Source organism: Eptesicus fuscus, chromosome 8, assembly GCF_027574615.1.
Source record: "Eptesicus fuscus isolate TK198812 chromosome 8, DD_ASM_mEF_20220401, whole genome shotgun sequence".
NCBI lineage: Eukaryota > Metazoa > Chordata > Mammalia > Chiroptera > Vespertilionidae > Eptesicus > Eptesicus fuscus.
This window is the reverse complement of record NC_072480.1, coordinates 83,316,900-83,335,227: the sequence shown is the minus strand read 5'-3', so window position 1 is coordinate 83,335,227 and position 18,328 is coordinate 83,316,900. Positions and strand designations below refer to the sequence as shown.

The window sequence follows — 18,328 nt, the reverse complement described above, 5'->3', positions numbered from 1 at the left end:
CTAGATGCCTGCTGGGGTGAGGGATGTATGACAATGACCTGTCACTGTAATACGAAAGGTAAACAGGACCTTTCACTAGCAGTAGTCCACCTAGCAGGAAATTAATTACAATGAAATTTGGGGCATAAAGCTGTGCAGCAAAGAAGAGGGGGAACACAGGAATGGATGTGGAGAAGCTGTCAGGCCCTGGGAAGTGCCCGCACCATGTGGTCATGACGGTAGAGCAGTTCCCCTGGGAAGGAGCGGTAGTGGCTTCTGATGTTCTGACCAGAGCTGAATGTGTGCTTATGTGCATGCATATGCACACATGTATGTGATGATTCTGCAGTGGCTCCCCTCCGAGTGCCCATGTGCTCACAGACACACATATACCCATGGTGGAAAATGTGGAACTAAACCTCAGGGTCTTCTGGGCCAGTCCTGAACATATGTGAAAAGAAAAATCAGTGAGTGTTTATAAGCACACAGAAATTCTTATAGGGAAAACCACTCTACTCTCTTGAAAGGACAGAGTAGACATTGGTGTAGAGGGGAATTAAGGAAAATAAAAGTATGAGGTTAAATAAAAGCAGGTAGATAGAGAAAAGAAGAGCAACGAAAGAAGACAAAGAAGAAAGAAGCACTGTGAGCCAACTTGAGAATTTCAGCTGTAGGAGAAGATGTCTGGTTCACTCTCTTGAGACATACACATGTAGCTTTGAATACTTGTGTCTACCAGTACCTGCACTTGGATACCAGGATTTACCACTTTTAGTCAAGAAACAGCTGAGAATATGGACCATGTATTAATTCAGCCTTGCATCCTCATTTTCATTGCATGGTTGGCTGTCAACAAATATTAAATAAATGAAAATATTAGATCCTGAACTTTGTACTTCCTAGGACAGATTGTTATTATAAAATAGATACCACTGTGTTTATCTTTATGTAGAAGTCCGTTGACTTCTGGCTTTTAGATTGCACTAAGTGCTGGAAGAACCTTATAATGAATGGGACTTGTCATAGAAGTCTCTCCCTTCTTAACCCACTCTATCTCCAAAGACCCTCTACTCATTTTTTTAATTCTATAATTCAGTATTTAATTTCCTTAAGTCAAGTAGATTCTGCAGACATTCCTGAGAAAGGAAACACAGTGATCCATATCATACACTTAAACCTCAATCTAAAGGCACATGTAGATTCCTCTTCTAAACACAGGATTTGTAACTGAAGGGAGAATAATTCCGGTTACCAGGTAACCTGGGTAGCAGGGATTGGATAATAAAGATACAGATGAGAATCCAGAGGAGCAAAGACAACTTGTTCTTGCTACTCAGTTTAGTCTCAGAATGTTCGTGTCCAGTGATGTCCATTTTCAGCAGACGTATTTGCCCTGGTCATCCTCCTGGCTTCTGTCCCTTCCTATTTTAGGACCTGGGAAGCTAAAGATGTCTTTGTCTGTACTTTGCCAACTCAGCCAAAGAGCAGCTGCGTTCTGTACGCTGCCAGGCTGTTTTTCTGTAGGTGCTCAGTTGCTTAGCAGGTGTGTTCTCCCCAGATGCGCCTTTTATGATGATAAGTGTCATCAGTCATAGGTGCCCAAGGAACTGGAGGGGAAGGGGAGAAAAGGCCAATGGTTTCAATCCAAAGTTCTCTCACTGCTCCTGGTACCCTGGCTTTCTATATCTGTCATGTTCCCTGTCCTCTCTCTCCTCTGAGAATAATTTATTATTCCCTCAAAGGAACTGGGTAGCAGGGATTGGTTAATAAAGATGAGAATCCAGAGGAGCAAAGACACAGGCAGATGTTGGAACTTGTTCCCCCATGTGACACAGATAGATGTTGGAACTTTGGACTTGTCATGAACCATTGTGCCTATTGTTTAGGTGGGTCAAAGAAGACAACCACAAATACCTCCATCCTGTCTCTCCTTTGGGCCATCACAAAGTTGGAACTAAAGCTTAAATCACAGCCCTGTTTCTCCTAGGCTATTGTGGTTATTAAAAGTGTCTGATAGCCATGGCCAGTGTGGCTCAGTTGGTTGAGTGTCAACTCATGCACCCAAGGTCACCAGTTCGATCCCAGTCAGGGCACATGTCTGGGTTGCAGGCTCAGTCCCCAGGAGGGGGCATGCAGGAAGCAGCCAATCACCTGTTTTGCTCTCATTGATCTTTCTCTCTCTCTCTCCCTTCCTCTTCCTCTCTCTCTCAAATCAATGGAAAGTTTTGTTTTTAAAGTGTCTGATAATCCTCTGACCTTTTGGGTGATTGTGTTCTCCCTCGCAAATTATTTTTCTGTGTTTACTGCCTTATTACCGAACTGGTTCTGCTTGATTTCCTTGTTCACTCTTTAATTTGGTAGCACCTTATTTTACAGTCCACTAACTTTGTTGAAAATAAATTCACTTTACTTGTGTGGTTAGTATTACTCATTTGATAACATAAGCATCAAATTAGGGTGCGGTGAATGCATAGTAAGTGCTGTGCAATTACAAAGTAAATATATAATGGGTTTATTTTATCCTCCAAGCCCAGCACAGGGTGACACGGCAATTATTTTTGGACCTATTAAGTGCACTGACCACATAATCTGTAGAGAGATTAATTACATAGTTAGCATTTGCCACCTTCCATTTCCACACACCTTCCAAGATTCCACCTCCTTTAGGATTATGTAGTCTTGGATAAACCTCATGCTGAATTCTAATAACCATGCTGCATCTCTTTAGGAATGAACCATACCCAATGTGCACTGAGCAAAAGAGTTGAAAATCGACTGCAACATATCTTGGGGGATGGGGAGACACCTTCAGTCTCAATTCAAACTAATGCTTTTATTTTTGCTTTGCCCATGCATTCAATAGGATGGAGTAGGAGAGGTATGGGAGAAACAGCATGTGCCCTCTTAGAGACCCGTCCTCTTCCACTAAAAAAGTATTCAAGTCTAGCATCTAATTGGTGCTAGAAAACATTTACCATGGACATAGAGCACCCAGGACCAAAACCTCTTCATATCTCACAACAGAAAGTCTCTCATAATGATTGTATATACTCTAAACTGATGTTGTTAATGTGTTCTCTTAAAATGAATGATATGTGCCCCAGCTCAAAGTCCTACTTGCGAACTCTGGTCCACTCTTTTGACTCACAGACCATGTGTCATCTTCTAACCTTAGATCGCTCTCTGTGAATGCATGTGCCCAGGCCATATATAAGTAAAACCGTTCACCCATATTCTGTCATTGTATGTGGGTCTCATGTTTTCCCTCTAATAAAACTATAAAAAATAATGTTTAGGTAAATATGACTTCCTAAGAAGTTGCCTGTTTTTACTTGAAAATATTATATTCTTTGCAAAATTGATTGTCTTCAAGATTCTATTACATGGTAAGCTACCTAATGCAGTTAAGATATTTGACTAGCATCCCTTTGATTTATACAAGGTATTTTAGAAACGTGACTGTTGTGCAAAAGAGAGTATAACTTGTGGCTAGCTGCAGATATAATTTTCTTTGAGCAGTAGCTCCAAAAACCCAATAGCATTTCATTTTGTATCATGGGGTGGCTCTTTGGCTCTGTGCCCATGTTGGCCACTTAGGATTTCTCTTGTGTCTTTCAGGCATTGAGAATGCCAGCGACATTGCTTTGTACTCGGGCTTGGGTGCTGCAGTCGTGGCTGTTGCAGTCCTCGTCATTGGTGTCACCCTTTATAGACGGAGCCAGAGTGACTATGGTGTGGACGTCATTGACTCTTCTGCATTGACAGGTGGCTTCCAGACCTTCAACTTCAAAACAGTCCGTCAAGGTCAGCGGCATAGGTTACTCCAACACCACGTCCTCAGGACCAGACTATGCTCACACAGGACCTCCGTGCTCATTGGCATATGTGTGAACATAGCACTTGGCATTGGGGGCCGCTGCCAAATTGTATTCATACATTAGGAAACCTAAGTGCTTGGCTATTGTGAGGACAAATGGCTCTCAATTGACCATTAGCAACATTTTAAATGAGGTATTTCCGTCTTTAGTAAGTTCCTTTTTCACAGATTATCCAAATTTCTATTTTAACAAGACTGCTTTGAGGATATATAATTTAGATCACTGAAATTCTGATTATTCAAGGCTAAGGACCAACTACTATACTGCAACCTCCCAGACATATATATTACACTGTTTATTAGGTGTAATTATTTTTGTACTTCTGTTCTAAATAAGTAAAAGGACTCTTGATATATGATGGGTCAGTTTGCTAGAGAAAAAAATGAAATTCCTAGTTTAAATAACTCTCAGCTGTTGCCCAGTCAAGCAATCTTTTGTTGTGGGGAAAGGAAAATCTATCATACCAAACTACAGCAATGCTCATTTTCAAAATGAAGGAAGAGTCATTGAATTCTCTTATAGGAACCAAATCTATTTCTGATTGGTGATGAGACAGACACAGCTTTAATTTTAGAAAAAAAATGAAACTCTCTTCAGTGGATGAAGATTTTTTACGTGGACTCTCATTGTCAATATCATCATCTTTATTTCTGGCTATGACATGTCAATATCACTGGTACCACAGGACAAGAAGGAGAAGTCTCACTGCTTGGCAGGTTTTGCAGTGGAAACCCAAGGGCACTAGAAATTGGGAGAAACATTGCTTCAAGGCTATTCACTCACTTCTAGGCACCAAAGTTTCATATCAGTCTGAGTAGCCTCATATAGGGTTTAATATATATTATTTTATTAGAAATAAATCCAATTAAGACCTAATATTTAGGCTCCATAAGAAACTAGAAATAGAGACTTCAGGTCAAGATGGCAGAGTAGGCAATCACTGTGCTCACCTCCTCCTGTGACCACATCCAAGTTACAACTAGCTGAAGGGAATTCCTATAACCAAGGACATAAGAAGAAGCCAAGCCAAGACAGGTAGGAGGGGAGGAGAAGCAGAATGGGCAGGTCCCACAGCCATGGTGTGGCAGTTAAAAATGAGAAAAGCTATTTCAGCTGAGAGGTCTCAGTCCCACACCAGGCTCTCCAGCCCATAACTACACAACCTGAAAGAGAAGTTCCCATAACATCTGGCTGTGAAAATAAGCAGGGATTGTGTTTAAGTGGGATGGAGGGCTGCTACAGATCTAGTAGCCATAGTTCATAAAGATACCATGAGCAGACTCACTGGAACACAAACTTACTTACTGGCTCGGCTCCAGCCCTGGGGCAGTAGCTCACAAAGCACCAGGGGCAGACAGAGAGGAGGTGACCTGACTAACTTCAGAATGAGAGCTGGTGTGGGCAGGAATCAAGGTAGCTTTCTCTCTGGGGAGAGTACTGGCAGAGGCCATTGTTCCCTTGTTGAGCCCTTCCCCCTCCCAATCTTCAGGCATAGGCCTGAGCCAAATATGAGACCCTGCCTCACCCAGCTGCCTCACCACCCATACTACTTACAGTGTTTATTTCACATAGGTGTCCTGCCTCAGCTTATACTGCTAACTTTCTAAAATCTTTCAAGGTCCATAAACCCCAATCAAATGGCAGCTGGCCTCAGAATGCCCGGTACCTCTTGCTAAGTGGCCCTAGGCCTAGCACTAGTTGACAGCCAGCCTCAGTTCACAGTCCAACCTCTTTCAGCACAGGTGGCAACCAACCACAGGTCACTTTGTAGCTTCTAACTGGTGGCTGCAGACCAGACACAGGATCTGATCATGGGATGCATCAGAGTCCCTCCCAAGAGGCCCCAGAACCAACACTTCTAGTGGCCAGCTTCTTACCACACCAGAGCATCCCCCAAACATTCCACAAATGACATACCCAAGGGCAGACTCAGCAGACACCAGAGCCCAACTAAAGTGAATCCTGCTGCATGGGGTCAGCCCCCGCACAGTACCTTGTTTTCTGTAGCCCCAGAAATTTCTCACAGTCAGTCTTTCCAAAGATTAGTCTCATCCACTGTCGTGACAGCAGCAGTTGAGACTCAACTACATCAGGAGGGCACACGCAACCCATACAAGGGATACCATGGAGCACCCAGCTCAGGTGACCAGAGAGATGGCACCACTGGGCCCCAAAGGACATTTACTAGGTAAGGCCACCCTGCCAAGACTGGGAGACATAGCAGATCTACCTAATACATAGAAATATACACAAGGAGTCAGCCCAAATGAGGAGACAAAGAAACATGTTCCAAATTAAAGAACAAGGCAAAAATTCAGAAAAGAATAAACGATATGGAGACAAGCAATCTATCAGATAGAAAGTTCAAAAGATGCTCAAGTGACTTAGGGGAAGAATAGGTGAACTTGGGGAGAATTTCAACAAAGAGATAGAAACCATTAAAAAAATCAGAAATGCAGAATAAATTAGAGGGAATCAAATAAGATTAGATGAAGCGGAATACTGAATCAGTGATCTGAGACAAGGTAGTGGAAAATACACAATCAGAACAGCAAAAAGAATTTTTAAAATGATTATAGTTAAGGGACCTCTAGGACAACATTAAGTGTAACGACATTTGCTTCATAGGAGTACCAGCAGGGGAAGAGAGAGAGCAAGGGACTGACAACCTATTTGAATAAATAACCAAACCTGGCAAATGAAATAGACATATAAGTCCAGGAAGTACAGACGGTCAAAAACAAGATGAACCCAAAGAGGCCCACACCAAGATACAACATAATTAAAATGCTCAAGTTTAGAGACAGAGAGTGACCCTTACAAGCAGCAAGAGTAAAGAGTTAGTTATGTACAAAGAAACTCCCAGAAGACTGTCAGCTGATGTGTCGACAGAAACTTAGAAGGTCAGAGGGATTGGCACAAAATATTCAAAATTATGTAAAGGAAAGAACTATGGCCAAGATGACTCTACCCAGCAAAGCTACATATACACTGGAAGGGGAAACAATGAGTTTCACTGGCAAGAAAAATATTACAAAAAATATTAAATGGACTTCTTTAAGAAGAGATGACCAAAAGTATGAATAGCAAAATATAGGAAAGAAAATTTTTTTGTTAACAAAGCCAAACACTTAGTAATAGCAGTGGATCCACCAATATAAAGCTAGTACAAAGGTAAAAAGGCAAATGTAGAAAGAGAATGTGTAATTATAACAATAACTTAAGAGATACACACTAACAAATGCACAAAAGAAGTAAAAAATGATGACAAAACTATAGTGATTTTAGTATGTGTTCAAACATAACCAATCATCAACTTAAAATAGACTGCTATAACATAGCTTTTTATATAGGAAGTACATGGTAACCATAAAGCAAAATTCTACAAGAAATATACAGGAAATACAGAGAAAGAAATCCTAAAATAAATTGATGGTTGCCAGATGGGAGGGGGATTGGGGAATGGATGAAAAAGGTGAAGGGATTAAGATGCACAAATTGGCAGTTATAGACACAGTCACAGGGATGTAAAGTATAGCATTGGGAATATAATCAATAATATTGTAATAACTATGTATGGTGTCAGGTGGGTGATCAGTTTGTAAGTTATAAAATGTTTAATAAGTATGTTATACACCTGAAACTATTATAATATTGTATGTCAACTGAAATCGAAAAAAAATTTAAGAAACTAGAAATATATATTCATCCAATAATAAGATATCAGTGTCTTAGACCAAGCACTTCAAAATGGAGGAAAGCTAGCAGTATGAGAGCTGCATGTACAAGTGCAGAATCTTTGAAGTCATAAAGATGAGTCCAAAATTGCTAAATGACCTAGTTAATCAGTTAGTTTCTCTGAGTCTCAATTTACAGCTGTAAAATGGAGATACTCATATCCACTTCAAAGGGTTCTTCTGAGGATGAAATTACCTGGAATAACATGACTTACAAGCCCTTTGCATATGGAAACTGCTCAATAAATGCAGTGAATATTGTTCTAGAACCTGGTTATTTCCTCTTGCCTGGGCACAGGAGGCTACTGTGTTCATAGAGCACCTGGCTCATTTGGAGAATGCTGACTGGGATAAGCTTAAACACATTTCCTTACTATGGGGCTTCTCTGAGCTTATGTGTATAGTAAGCCTTTCCAAACTTTATCATTTTGATTTTTTTTTAAACCAGGAATCTCACAAAACTAGTGATATAAGAAAAAAATTCTCTATTCAAATTCCACTCTACCCTATTAATTGTTGTGATAATACCTCACATTGATGCTCATTGGTTCTGCCCTCCATTGTCTTGGAGACATCCCTTCTTGAGCAAATATAGTTAGAACCCAGCAAGGTGAACAGCGAGACTGTTAAATAGGATGAGACACTCGGATTACACCAGGAACTTTATAAAAAGGATTTCCAGCGAAAAGCTTGGGGTGATCAGATATTTGTTCCTGATCAGACTTCAATCAAGTTGGCAGCCAACTTTTGTCAACTGTAGACTCTATTATACATAACTACTGTTACAGGGGTGGGCAAAAGTAGGTTTATAGTTGTGAGTACAAGAAACACAGAATTTATTCTTGTATTATTTATTTATTAATTATTGTATTATTTATTTACATTACAAGCGTAAACCTACTTTTCCCCACTCCTCTATAATCCTATTTTCCATTTAAGCGCATATGTTAGGCTTAAGTATAACTCTAAGAAATGTTTTTTGCTTCATGGATTCACTTAAGTTAGGAGGGTCTTTTAAGAGTAGCCAGAAATTAATCTTCAGAAGGTGAGAGATTGAGATACAATAGCCATGAGACTCAGGGATATGATTTTTCAGGTCTCTGTGGAAACACCTGTTCCCAACTCTTTCAAGATGTTAGGTGGATCTTAAGCCCTGCCCCTTGCCTGGGAAAACCATAAATAAGAGCAAGGATGGTGCCTGTAGAATTCAATGCAGTCCTGTTAAAAAAGCACAGCCCCTTGATTGTGCCTGTGTCTTAGCACAGGAGCCTTAGGCATGAAAAAATGCATCGCCAAGGAGCCTTCGGCCTATGAGGTTATTTCACCTCATTCTGAACCTCTTATTATGTAGGATTTTTAGAGCATTAGAACTTTACTGGGAAAAATCAGGATTACAGATTTCCTGCTGGGGTTGCTACAAATTATGAAAATGGAAAAACAATAGAGTCTAATACAATATGTCCTGGAATTGCAACATCTTCAAAAATACCATACTTTAAACATTTTCGTCAGGCCCGAAAGGAAAATGGTTTAATATGGTTTGGGTTTCAATTTGAGATGTCACATTGACGGACTGATATGGGTGGGAGGTTTGGGACTGAGGGTTATTTTGTTATTTACTAATAAATGAGATTACTTCATCACAAGAAAATATCACAGCATTTCGTTTTATTATATGGCTTAGGAAAAATTGGTAAGCCCCAACATATGAGAAAGTCCAATTTCTCATGTTTTTGTAAAGATTGTATTTTTCTATTTGTTTTGAGACCGAAAAGGAAGTCATTCTATGCCGCCCTTCATGGAGAATGTTTCTCCCTAGCCCCATGTGGTGCCTCCTTTCCCTCTCAGAGTGGCATATGCATTATTAGAACAAATTGGGATCTCCTGAACTTCCTGCTCTGGGGACACATCATTCCCCGCCCCCCAAATTCCAAAATGCCCAGAATTTCACGAGATGTGTGGGCACCCACACAGCTTCGGTTATAAACAGCACTACCCAGTCACCATGCTGTGTCATCTCGTGCCATTTAAAATGAACAGATGTTATTTTTGCTCCAAACTGGATTATAAAACATCTTTCTCCCTCCCGCCTCCTCTTTTTTTTTTTTTTTAAGTTTCTCTTGCCAGTTAAAATCACATCAACAAAAATACCTGATGGAGTATCAGAAATACCTGTTTTGAAAAGACAGCTTGTAAGGAACTCTGAAAAGTGAATGATTTAGGTTAGTGGCATTCAGAGAACCGCCTAGGAAAGCCAGAGTCCAGGGCTCTGGTCACTAATGACCGGTCTCACAGAGCCAGTCTAGCTGCTCGGGGTGGTCCTGATCGGAGCAGCAGGCAAGCACACGGGCTGTTATGCAGTTCGTGGAAACAGATGCAAAGGGGTAACTGTGATGCCTTTTAGTTTCTGAGTGACAGAGCCCTTTTCTGTTATCAGGTAACTCCCTGCTCCTGAATTCCTCCATGCAGCCAGACCTGACCGTGAGTCGAACCTACAGCGGACCCATCTGTCTACAGGACCCTCTGGACAAGGAACTCATGACCGAGTCTTCACTCTTCAACCCTTTGTCAGACATCAAAGTCAAAGTTCAGAGCTCGTTCATGGTTTCGCTGGGAGTGTCTGAGAGAGCTGAGTACCATGGCAAGAACCATTCCGGGACCTTTCCCCATGGAAACAACCGCAGCTTCAGTACAGTGCATCCCAGAAATAAAACACCCTACCTCCAAAACCTGTCATCGCTCCCCACAAGGACGGAACTGAGGACAACTGGTGTCTTTGGCCATTTAGGAGGACGCTTAGTAATGCCAAATACAGGTGGGTGGTAAGTGTGCGTTTGTGTATCTTCCAGCATTTGTTTAAATGTTTTGTATTTGCACAATTACGTCCCATCAGATTAATTCTTAAGATGTTTACCATCCCCTTGTCAGACCTCCAGGTACTGTGGCTCCAACAGTCTACTTGATTTACACTGCAAACAAGAACCAAGGCTGAGATGAGATTTTGCAATCTTCATCCCATCGTGGACTGACCAGTCCATTTGATGCCCTAATTAGAGTTGGTGGCCATATTTGTTCAAAAGATTTGGGGTGGTCTGCAGAGTTTAAACCCATTTGAAATGTATTTCCTAGAACATGATCAGAAAGCACTGAGAACATTCTTTGACAAACCCCAGGTTTATGGACAAGCATGGTTGATGCACTGGTAGGTAATTTAGTGAAATGACATTCCGAGTTGAACCTTCCCAGTGACTGACCTATTCAACACTGTGATGTCCACAGCCCTTTCTATGTTACTTCATGATGAGCAAGGCTACAGTTTCAAGGCTATATCATAAATATACTTAATTCTCAAGAACTTTTTCCTCCTTTTGGTTAGATGTTCTGTACAACCCAGAACACTTTAAAAATTATTCTATCTTTAGATTGGTCTTCAAAGTAGCCACCCAAGACCTAACTGGAGGACAAAAGAGGGCCATCTCTCCTCTGATTTCTAAGCAAGGAGACTTAGGAAGTGCTCAGAATCATCCTGGCTACTTTATGGAAAAAGAGTGCCCTGATCTGCCAGTTTGACTAAACAACAGGTTAGCATTGTTTAGGACCTTGTCAGACTTCTCTCTAGAGGAGAGCAAACCTTCCTCTCCAAGTGAAACATTTTTTCTTAGAAAATGAAATCTGCAATGGGACTAGTCTGATGTGACCATTCCTGCTGACGGACCCTCTGCTAGCTTAGTGACTTGAGACCCCAGTTTGTTTCAAGTTGATCAATAGTCTTATTCTACTATATCAATTGCTTTCATAAAAACTTCATTTCAGGCAAATAGCCCTCTCATACAGATCTAATAATGATTTTGTTTTCTAAACTTCCAAAACTCTAAATTTTTCTTGGTCAGTGTTTTAGGACGTAGTAAGGACAAAGGTTTAAATGTGTATGCATGTCTCTGGTGATAATGGCAGATAGATGAATGGGGAATGAGTCAGCCATACTTACCAAGTGCCCCTCTTGGAAGAATCGTATGAACTAGAAGTGTGGGTTCTAGAAAAAGAAAACTAAAAGATGCAAACTCAGTCCTTTCAAAGATAGTAGGATATATTAATCAGAAACATAGAAGTTGTACATTGAGTTATTGTACATTAATCTTATCTCCACATTCTAACCCATTCTAGCAGGCTCTCAATAGTTATTGGTTGAATAAATTGGCCCACAACCCTCTTTTCTCTTCCCATCCTCATTTATTAGTATGTGTGTTTACACACATATGGAGGGAGTGCCAAAATCAACCCATTCACTGGCTACGTTTGTTTAATGTTCCTCAAAGAAAAGAGATGAAATCATGGTGAAACAGATTTTTCTTTTTCTTCCCTTCGGACTTAAGAAGTACTGCTGCTTAAAAAAAAAAGTTTTATAGAGGGGATAAATGGTGATGGGAAAAAATAAAGTAAAATAAAATAAAAAGAAAGATGAGGAACCTGAAAACAATCCCCTGCCCCCCCCCCAAAAAAAAAAAAGAAGAAGAAGAAGAAACGTAAAAGTTTTGATAGCATTTTCTCTGATTCCCAAACACTTCCTCTGTAAAGGGGTATTTTTAAAGTTCCTAACAAGAAGCCCCACATAAGATTGAAACTGTTCACTGGGAATGAATTTGAGGAAAAATATGTGTGGGGAAGTGAAACATATGCTCTGTTATTTACAGAACATAAATGTAAAATATGCCTCTAGAGCTAATGTGTAAGGAAGCAAGGCACAGAAATTAAGTTGTTCTAACGTTGTCCATCCCAAATTGTTGTCTGGTGTCTGGCAATGATTTATCAAAAAGGTTGGGGTGGTCCCCACACTGTAAAAATCATGCATTATGCAAAATATGAAACAAAAAACTCAGACAGGTGGTTCTGTTGTCATATCAAATAAAAGGCTGTCAGGGTAGCAGGTGGAGTTTGGGGAAGAGTGTGTTTTTCCTTAATCAGAGATAACTGGTGCATGACATATTAAAAATGGCTACTTCTCTAGGGAGACACAGGTATAAAGATGTCCCACAGTGCCTTTCCTCCTTCATACAACATAACACGCAACCAACAGGATCACCCTGCCAGAACCCTGGTCTCTGTGTGAATATCTTCCATCTCCATGTAGAATTTGCATGTTTGCCGGGAAGAAGGGAAGTATGTTTGAAGGATAATCATACGCTTTCTGATCGAAGGAAAGATGAAATAGTGTAAAGCTCCAATGATCCTATAGATTCAGGTTGAATTTAGAAGTATTATGAGCAATGTTTCCATCTAAACACAGGGAATTAAGCTGACTTGAAAGACATGAGATAGGATCTGTTCTACAAACAGCCCTTTCTCCTAAGTCCACACACATATTTATTCTGCTTCGATCCAAGTTGACCGTCAGGGCCTCGTGACATACAGAACACAGCATATCTCAAGGCCTGGCCTATTTTTTTTTTTTTTTACTCAGAATTTTGAATTTTATTCATTCATTAACATATTCATGATTTATCTTTTGAGGGCCTACTGTGTGCCAAGCATTGTACTCTGAGTTATTGATGTAATAAGCCATTATTGTGTTTGTTGTTTTTTTTACATACTGTATGATTTCATGTATTTAAATGTTTAGAATAAGCAAACTAACATGTCAGAAAGCAAGTAAGTGATCACTTGGGCTTGCCATCAAAGAACTGACTTCTAAAGGGCACAAGAGAACTTTTTGTGGCAATGAAAATGCTCTATATCTTGACTATGATGATGGTTACAGGAGAGTATACATTTGTCAAAACTCATCAATGTGTACACTTACAACATGCATTTTATTGCATGTGAATTATACTTCACTAAAGGAAATGTGGGAAAGGGAAATGTGAGATACAAAGTTGTTCTTTTGGGTTAATGGCCTAGAATACATTAATGCTTGATCATAGCCTCCTGTACTTCTATAGCTAAACAATAGTGACTTCATGTCTCTTGTCATAATGGCTTAGATAGTCTGAGTGAGGGGCAACAGAGAGAGAATACACAATGTCTAGGGTATGTATTCAGGTTGACACCCACATACACTGAACATCTTGTGGATTACAGTTTCTATTCAATGCAGGGAAGGAGTAATGGAGGCCACTTCATTTGGCAACTACATTTAAGGAAAAATGGGCAGTGAAAGGAGGAGCCTAATCAGAGCCCTCCAAGTATAACCGTGACAAACCTCCTACGATTGGCATTAAGGTCGAGAATATAAATGGATACCCTTGCTGAAAAGCTATAAGCAAGATTTAACTGCGCCTCATTCTCAGGGCTGGGGAATGATACTGATAACTAGTGTGCCACTGAATAATGCTCATAAATGTGAATCACAAACACCTTGTTTTGCAATGAGTCTTGCATTCCTTGATTCTGTAGCAGCTAACAGGCCCCGAGAAGGATGTCACTAAAGCCTGCCATCTCTAGATTTAAATTATCATCAGCAAGCAGAAAGCTTTCTGTGTGATTACATTAGCTCAAATGAAAGGAGGAAAGGTGAGAGCTGCATTATTCAAAGAATAAGAGGATGCCTTGAGATTTTATTTTGTAAAGATCTTATTGTGTTTCTATTTCATTTCTTTTTATAAACAAAAAGCTACATTAGAGAGAATCTCTGCCCTCTCTAGACTGTTCTCTCTTGTCCAAAGTGAAATATTTACTTCGCAGCATTCAAGAGAAAGAGGAGGCATTTCAAATTCAGCGTCATGTGCGCTCCCGGTGCCTTCCCTGCTTGCATTGCATGATTTTACTGAAGCAAGGCTACTGAGTATTTTTCAATTTGATGCTGACATGAATATGGCTCAGTCACCTTTCCTAGCTTCTGTTTGCAAATATAGGACCAAATAGTGGCCATGCAATAACCTGTAAGGTTCAATGCAACAATCTATAAGGTTCCTAAGCTCGTCTGGGCTTCTTCTTTCTCCAGTTTTCTTGACAAAAAAAACAGTACTCCTCTAATCTCTTCCCTAAACTTACTTCAGGATGCACATTTTAGAGGACTGTTTTATTCCAGGCTCTAGCAATATGTTACATGGCCCACCCATCATTGCAAGATGCCCTTTCAGGAAATGAATGGGTAGAAACAAGATAGAGAGGCACATTTTTTTAATTTTTATTTCAGAGTAGATTAACTGATAATTGATAAACTTTTATATTCTCAGATATGTTTGATAGTCTAGGATATCCACTTTTTAAGAGAATTTAAAAGTGGTAGGAAGACTTTAAATAAAACCTAATTTGAATACACACTTGAATAATATGTTTTTCTTTATGTCACTGCTGGTAAATAATGGGTTCTCCATTATTATCTTGGACTTCATGAACTTTGCAAGGATCAGGGTTTCACAGACTGCTCTGAGAAGGTCCTTTTTTTTTTGTGTGTGTGAGCATCTGCAAGGTGCCCAATAATTGGAAAAGCTACGAATAACCTTTTGGTTTTTTCTCTTTTAGGGGTGAGTTTACTCATACCACATGGCGCCATCCCAGAGGAGAATTCTTGGGAGATTTATATGTCCATCAACCAAGGTGAACCCAGGTAAGAGACATAAAGAAATGACATATCAGTGACATCTTGAATATGGAATAGAGCTTCTGCAGAAAATCTGAAGTTTGTAAGATCTGTGACATGGAGGTGTGTAGGTACGATTATGAGCTATTGACTTTACAGAAGAAAAACCAGCTGCAAAACTATTAGCTAGAATTAAAGCACAGGCAGCCTTGCATTTTTAGGTAATTAATCTAAGTCTCTGACATCTAGACAGCAGACACTAAATGTGAAACAGTGACTTGGTCGGCAAGTCCTAAGCAGGGCTTCTCCACAAACATAGTCTGCCTCCCTCAGTTTTCCTCTTAAAAGAAAAAGAAAAGGAAAATTAACCCTGGAGGCACTGTTTGGTGCTAGGGTTTATGCAAATGCAGGGAATGATTGACCTGTGACCTTTCAAGGTCAGCAGAAGACCTGCAATAAGCAAGAAAGACAAGTTCTTAGGAAATTTTCCTCACATGAAAATATGGTCTACGCTTCAACAGCTTTCAGATCTGACAAATTTCAGCAGCATTAAATTCAATTACATGAACAAATACAAATCTTGTCACATATTCTTTTAATGAAAGGAGTTGGTTATTTTCTTAGCACAGCTATAATATTTGCGGAAATGTTGCCTTCCACCGCACAAGATAAAGCTACCTCCTCTTTAGAAAGCAATTTCTCTCATAAACTGGATATATACCTCTGGCATTTTCAGTCTTAACATCTTGGTTATTTTAGAATAGATTTTTTTTGTTTTTAGCAAAGAACACATGAAGGAAAAACACTGAAAGGAAAAACAGCCAGAGAGACAGATGGTTGAACAGATTTTGATAGCTATCTCCATAAAAGGATTTGCTGGTGCCCAGTGGTTTTAACATAATGCTCTACAGGGTTTGAGAGGAATGGATGGAAGAAGGCTCTGCTCATTGGCTGTGGGTGAGGCTCTTAGAGGATTTGCATGTAAACTCTATTCTGTTGGGATTTCCTGTTAGTTCCTCAGTCCTGTAAAGCTAGATCTTTACCTTTACACTTGAAAACATGCTAGTGTCTAACTATCTCCACTTACTTAGGGGAAACTAAGGAACAGAGGGGTTGAGGAGTTTCTTCAAAACCCAAAAATGTAGTTCTCTAGATAAGAATAACCTCTTGTTTTTTCCCTTTGGTTCATTTATATAAGAAGTCGTATCTGTTTAACATTGAGATCATGGTCAATTACACATATGCTTGTAAACACACATCATCCTGCAAAAATCAAGTACGGTCCTGCACCGCTTAACAACATTTTCATAAATGCCGGACCACATATATAACAGTTGTCTCCTAAGATTGCAATGGAGCTGAAAAATTCCTGTCACCTAATGATGTGTCATAGCACAGTGCTTCACTCATGCGTTTGTGGTGATGCTGATGTAACAAACCTATCTGCTGCCAGTCATGTAAGAGTACCTTCTAGATTGTGTAAGTAACTCAATGATGTTCTTACAACCATGAAATCGCCTAGTGATACATTTCTCAGACCATATCCCCATCGTTAAGCATAGTTCACATTTTCAAAGGCACCTAATTTACAGCTCACTTCCATCCCATCCGTATCTCTTACTAGAAGTTTCCTCCTAGGAGGTCGGACTAGAATGTGCCAAAAGGCATCAAATGTACAAGAACTTAAATACAATGGCTCAAAAATGTGGGAAATATTGATTAGGGCATCCTGTAATTATAAAGTAAGAAGGATAAATACTTAAAAACTCACCAGAGACCACACACCTTGAAAGACAGGTTTAGCCTAGTGTGGTCACTCCCTAGACCACTGCTAGCTGAGCATGTTCCATGTCAACCACTCTGGTTTACCCGACTGTATTTAAGGTGTTGAGTTCTTTACTACTGCCTAGGAAGGTGGACGGAAAGAGTTTACTCAAGACTTCAGATCGTTGAGGTGTGTGCATTTTCCCATCTATTAAGCTGAGGATAAATTAAAATTGCAGGAAGCACACATTCTTTTTCATGCTGCTGAAACCTTCCAGATGTTCACCTTTAAGGAAATGACCAGTGCCTGGGCTACTGCCCATTAGCTTCCGTGGCAATCTTCACTCCCTTTTGAGGAGCTCCAACCTACTTACAAAAACACTAAAAATAGCAAATGCCTTTCTGTTACTTTTTTTTTTAAAAGCTTAGGCTGAATTTTTTCCCCCCATCCTTCCAGGAGGCTGTTTGAATCTGAGTTCTTCAGCTTTTCATCCCGTGATTAATCAGGAGAAGGCCATTTAGTGTCACCTTTTCTTTTTGATATCATTTGAAAACTCATTTTCACTTTATGTCGCCCTCGGTCATTCTGAACATGTGCTCAGAGCAAGGCCCATCTTCCTCAATGTCGTGGCGATGCAGCGGTGCTGCTGTTTCCTTCATCTTTGCCTCTGGAGCCATCACAGTGCCCTTCCTTTTAGCTCACAGGTGTGAGCATTGGATTTCCTGATTCCATCACTTCCACACACAGAGAATGACCATGGGATCTTCCAAACAACACCTAGGTGCTGTATTTAAGTTAAAGTCTGTTCCATTTTCCTACTGATGTTACATTTCTGTTGCTCCTTCCTGCACTAGGTCCTGGTGTAGCAGGGAGGTGGTTTAGTGGAACTGTAACTGATGTCATTGATCCAAATTCTGTACCAGGTTCCCAGGGATATGGCTGTGTGGGATGAATCGCAGACTCAAAATAACCTCTTGTGTTCAAATAGTCTCAGATGGTTGGTTATATTTCGGTATTTTGGTAAGTTTTAGGTGAGGTCGTCAGGATAGAATGTACCCTGTCTTTCTTGGGAGAACCTAGAGAGGACACTGTGCTTTTCATTAAGTGGAACGATGTCGCTTTCCTTCCTCAATGCCCCTGCTCTGTCTACACTTTCAGACTTGACCAAACATCTTAATGAAGCTTTTCCAACCTCTTTTAGCAATCTGGACCTTCAGGTTGGTTATAGTGCTTAGGAAATGATGTCTGATCATTTTTTGTATATATACACACATTATATGTTTTGCTGGAAGGGGAATTTGCATCCTTGAAAAGGTAATAATTACTTGCCTTTATTTTAGTGTATTTTTTCAATGTACTCTTACATACCTCTGACTCATTTAATCTCCACAGTAATGTTCCAAAGAGGAGGATTTTATACCAATTTTAGAGATGTGGGGGAAAAATCTAA

At 40.1% G+C, this 18,328-nt stretch overlaps 1 protein-coding gene across 1 annotated transcript in view; it reads left to right on the top strand.

The window, feature by feature from the left end:
* UNC5D (unc-5 netrin receptor D) overlaps nucleotides 1–18,328 on the top strand; it is a 502,716-nt gene that overhangs the window by 432,542 nt on the left and 51,846 nt on the right. The window contains exons 9-11 of the mRNA XM_008146184.3: nucleotides 3,598–3,783; nucleotides 10,032–10,409; nucleotides 15,056–15,140. Of these exons, the coding sequence (XP_008144406.1) occupies nucleotides 3,598–3,783; nucleotides 10,032–10,409; nucleotides 15,056–15,140 (649 nt within the window). The remainder of the gene's footprint in view (nucleotides 1–3,597; nucleotides 3,784–10,031; nucleotides 10,410–15,055; nucleotides 15,141–18,328) is intronic.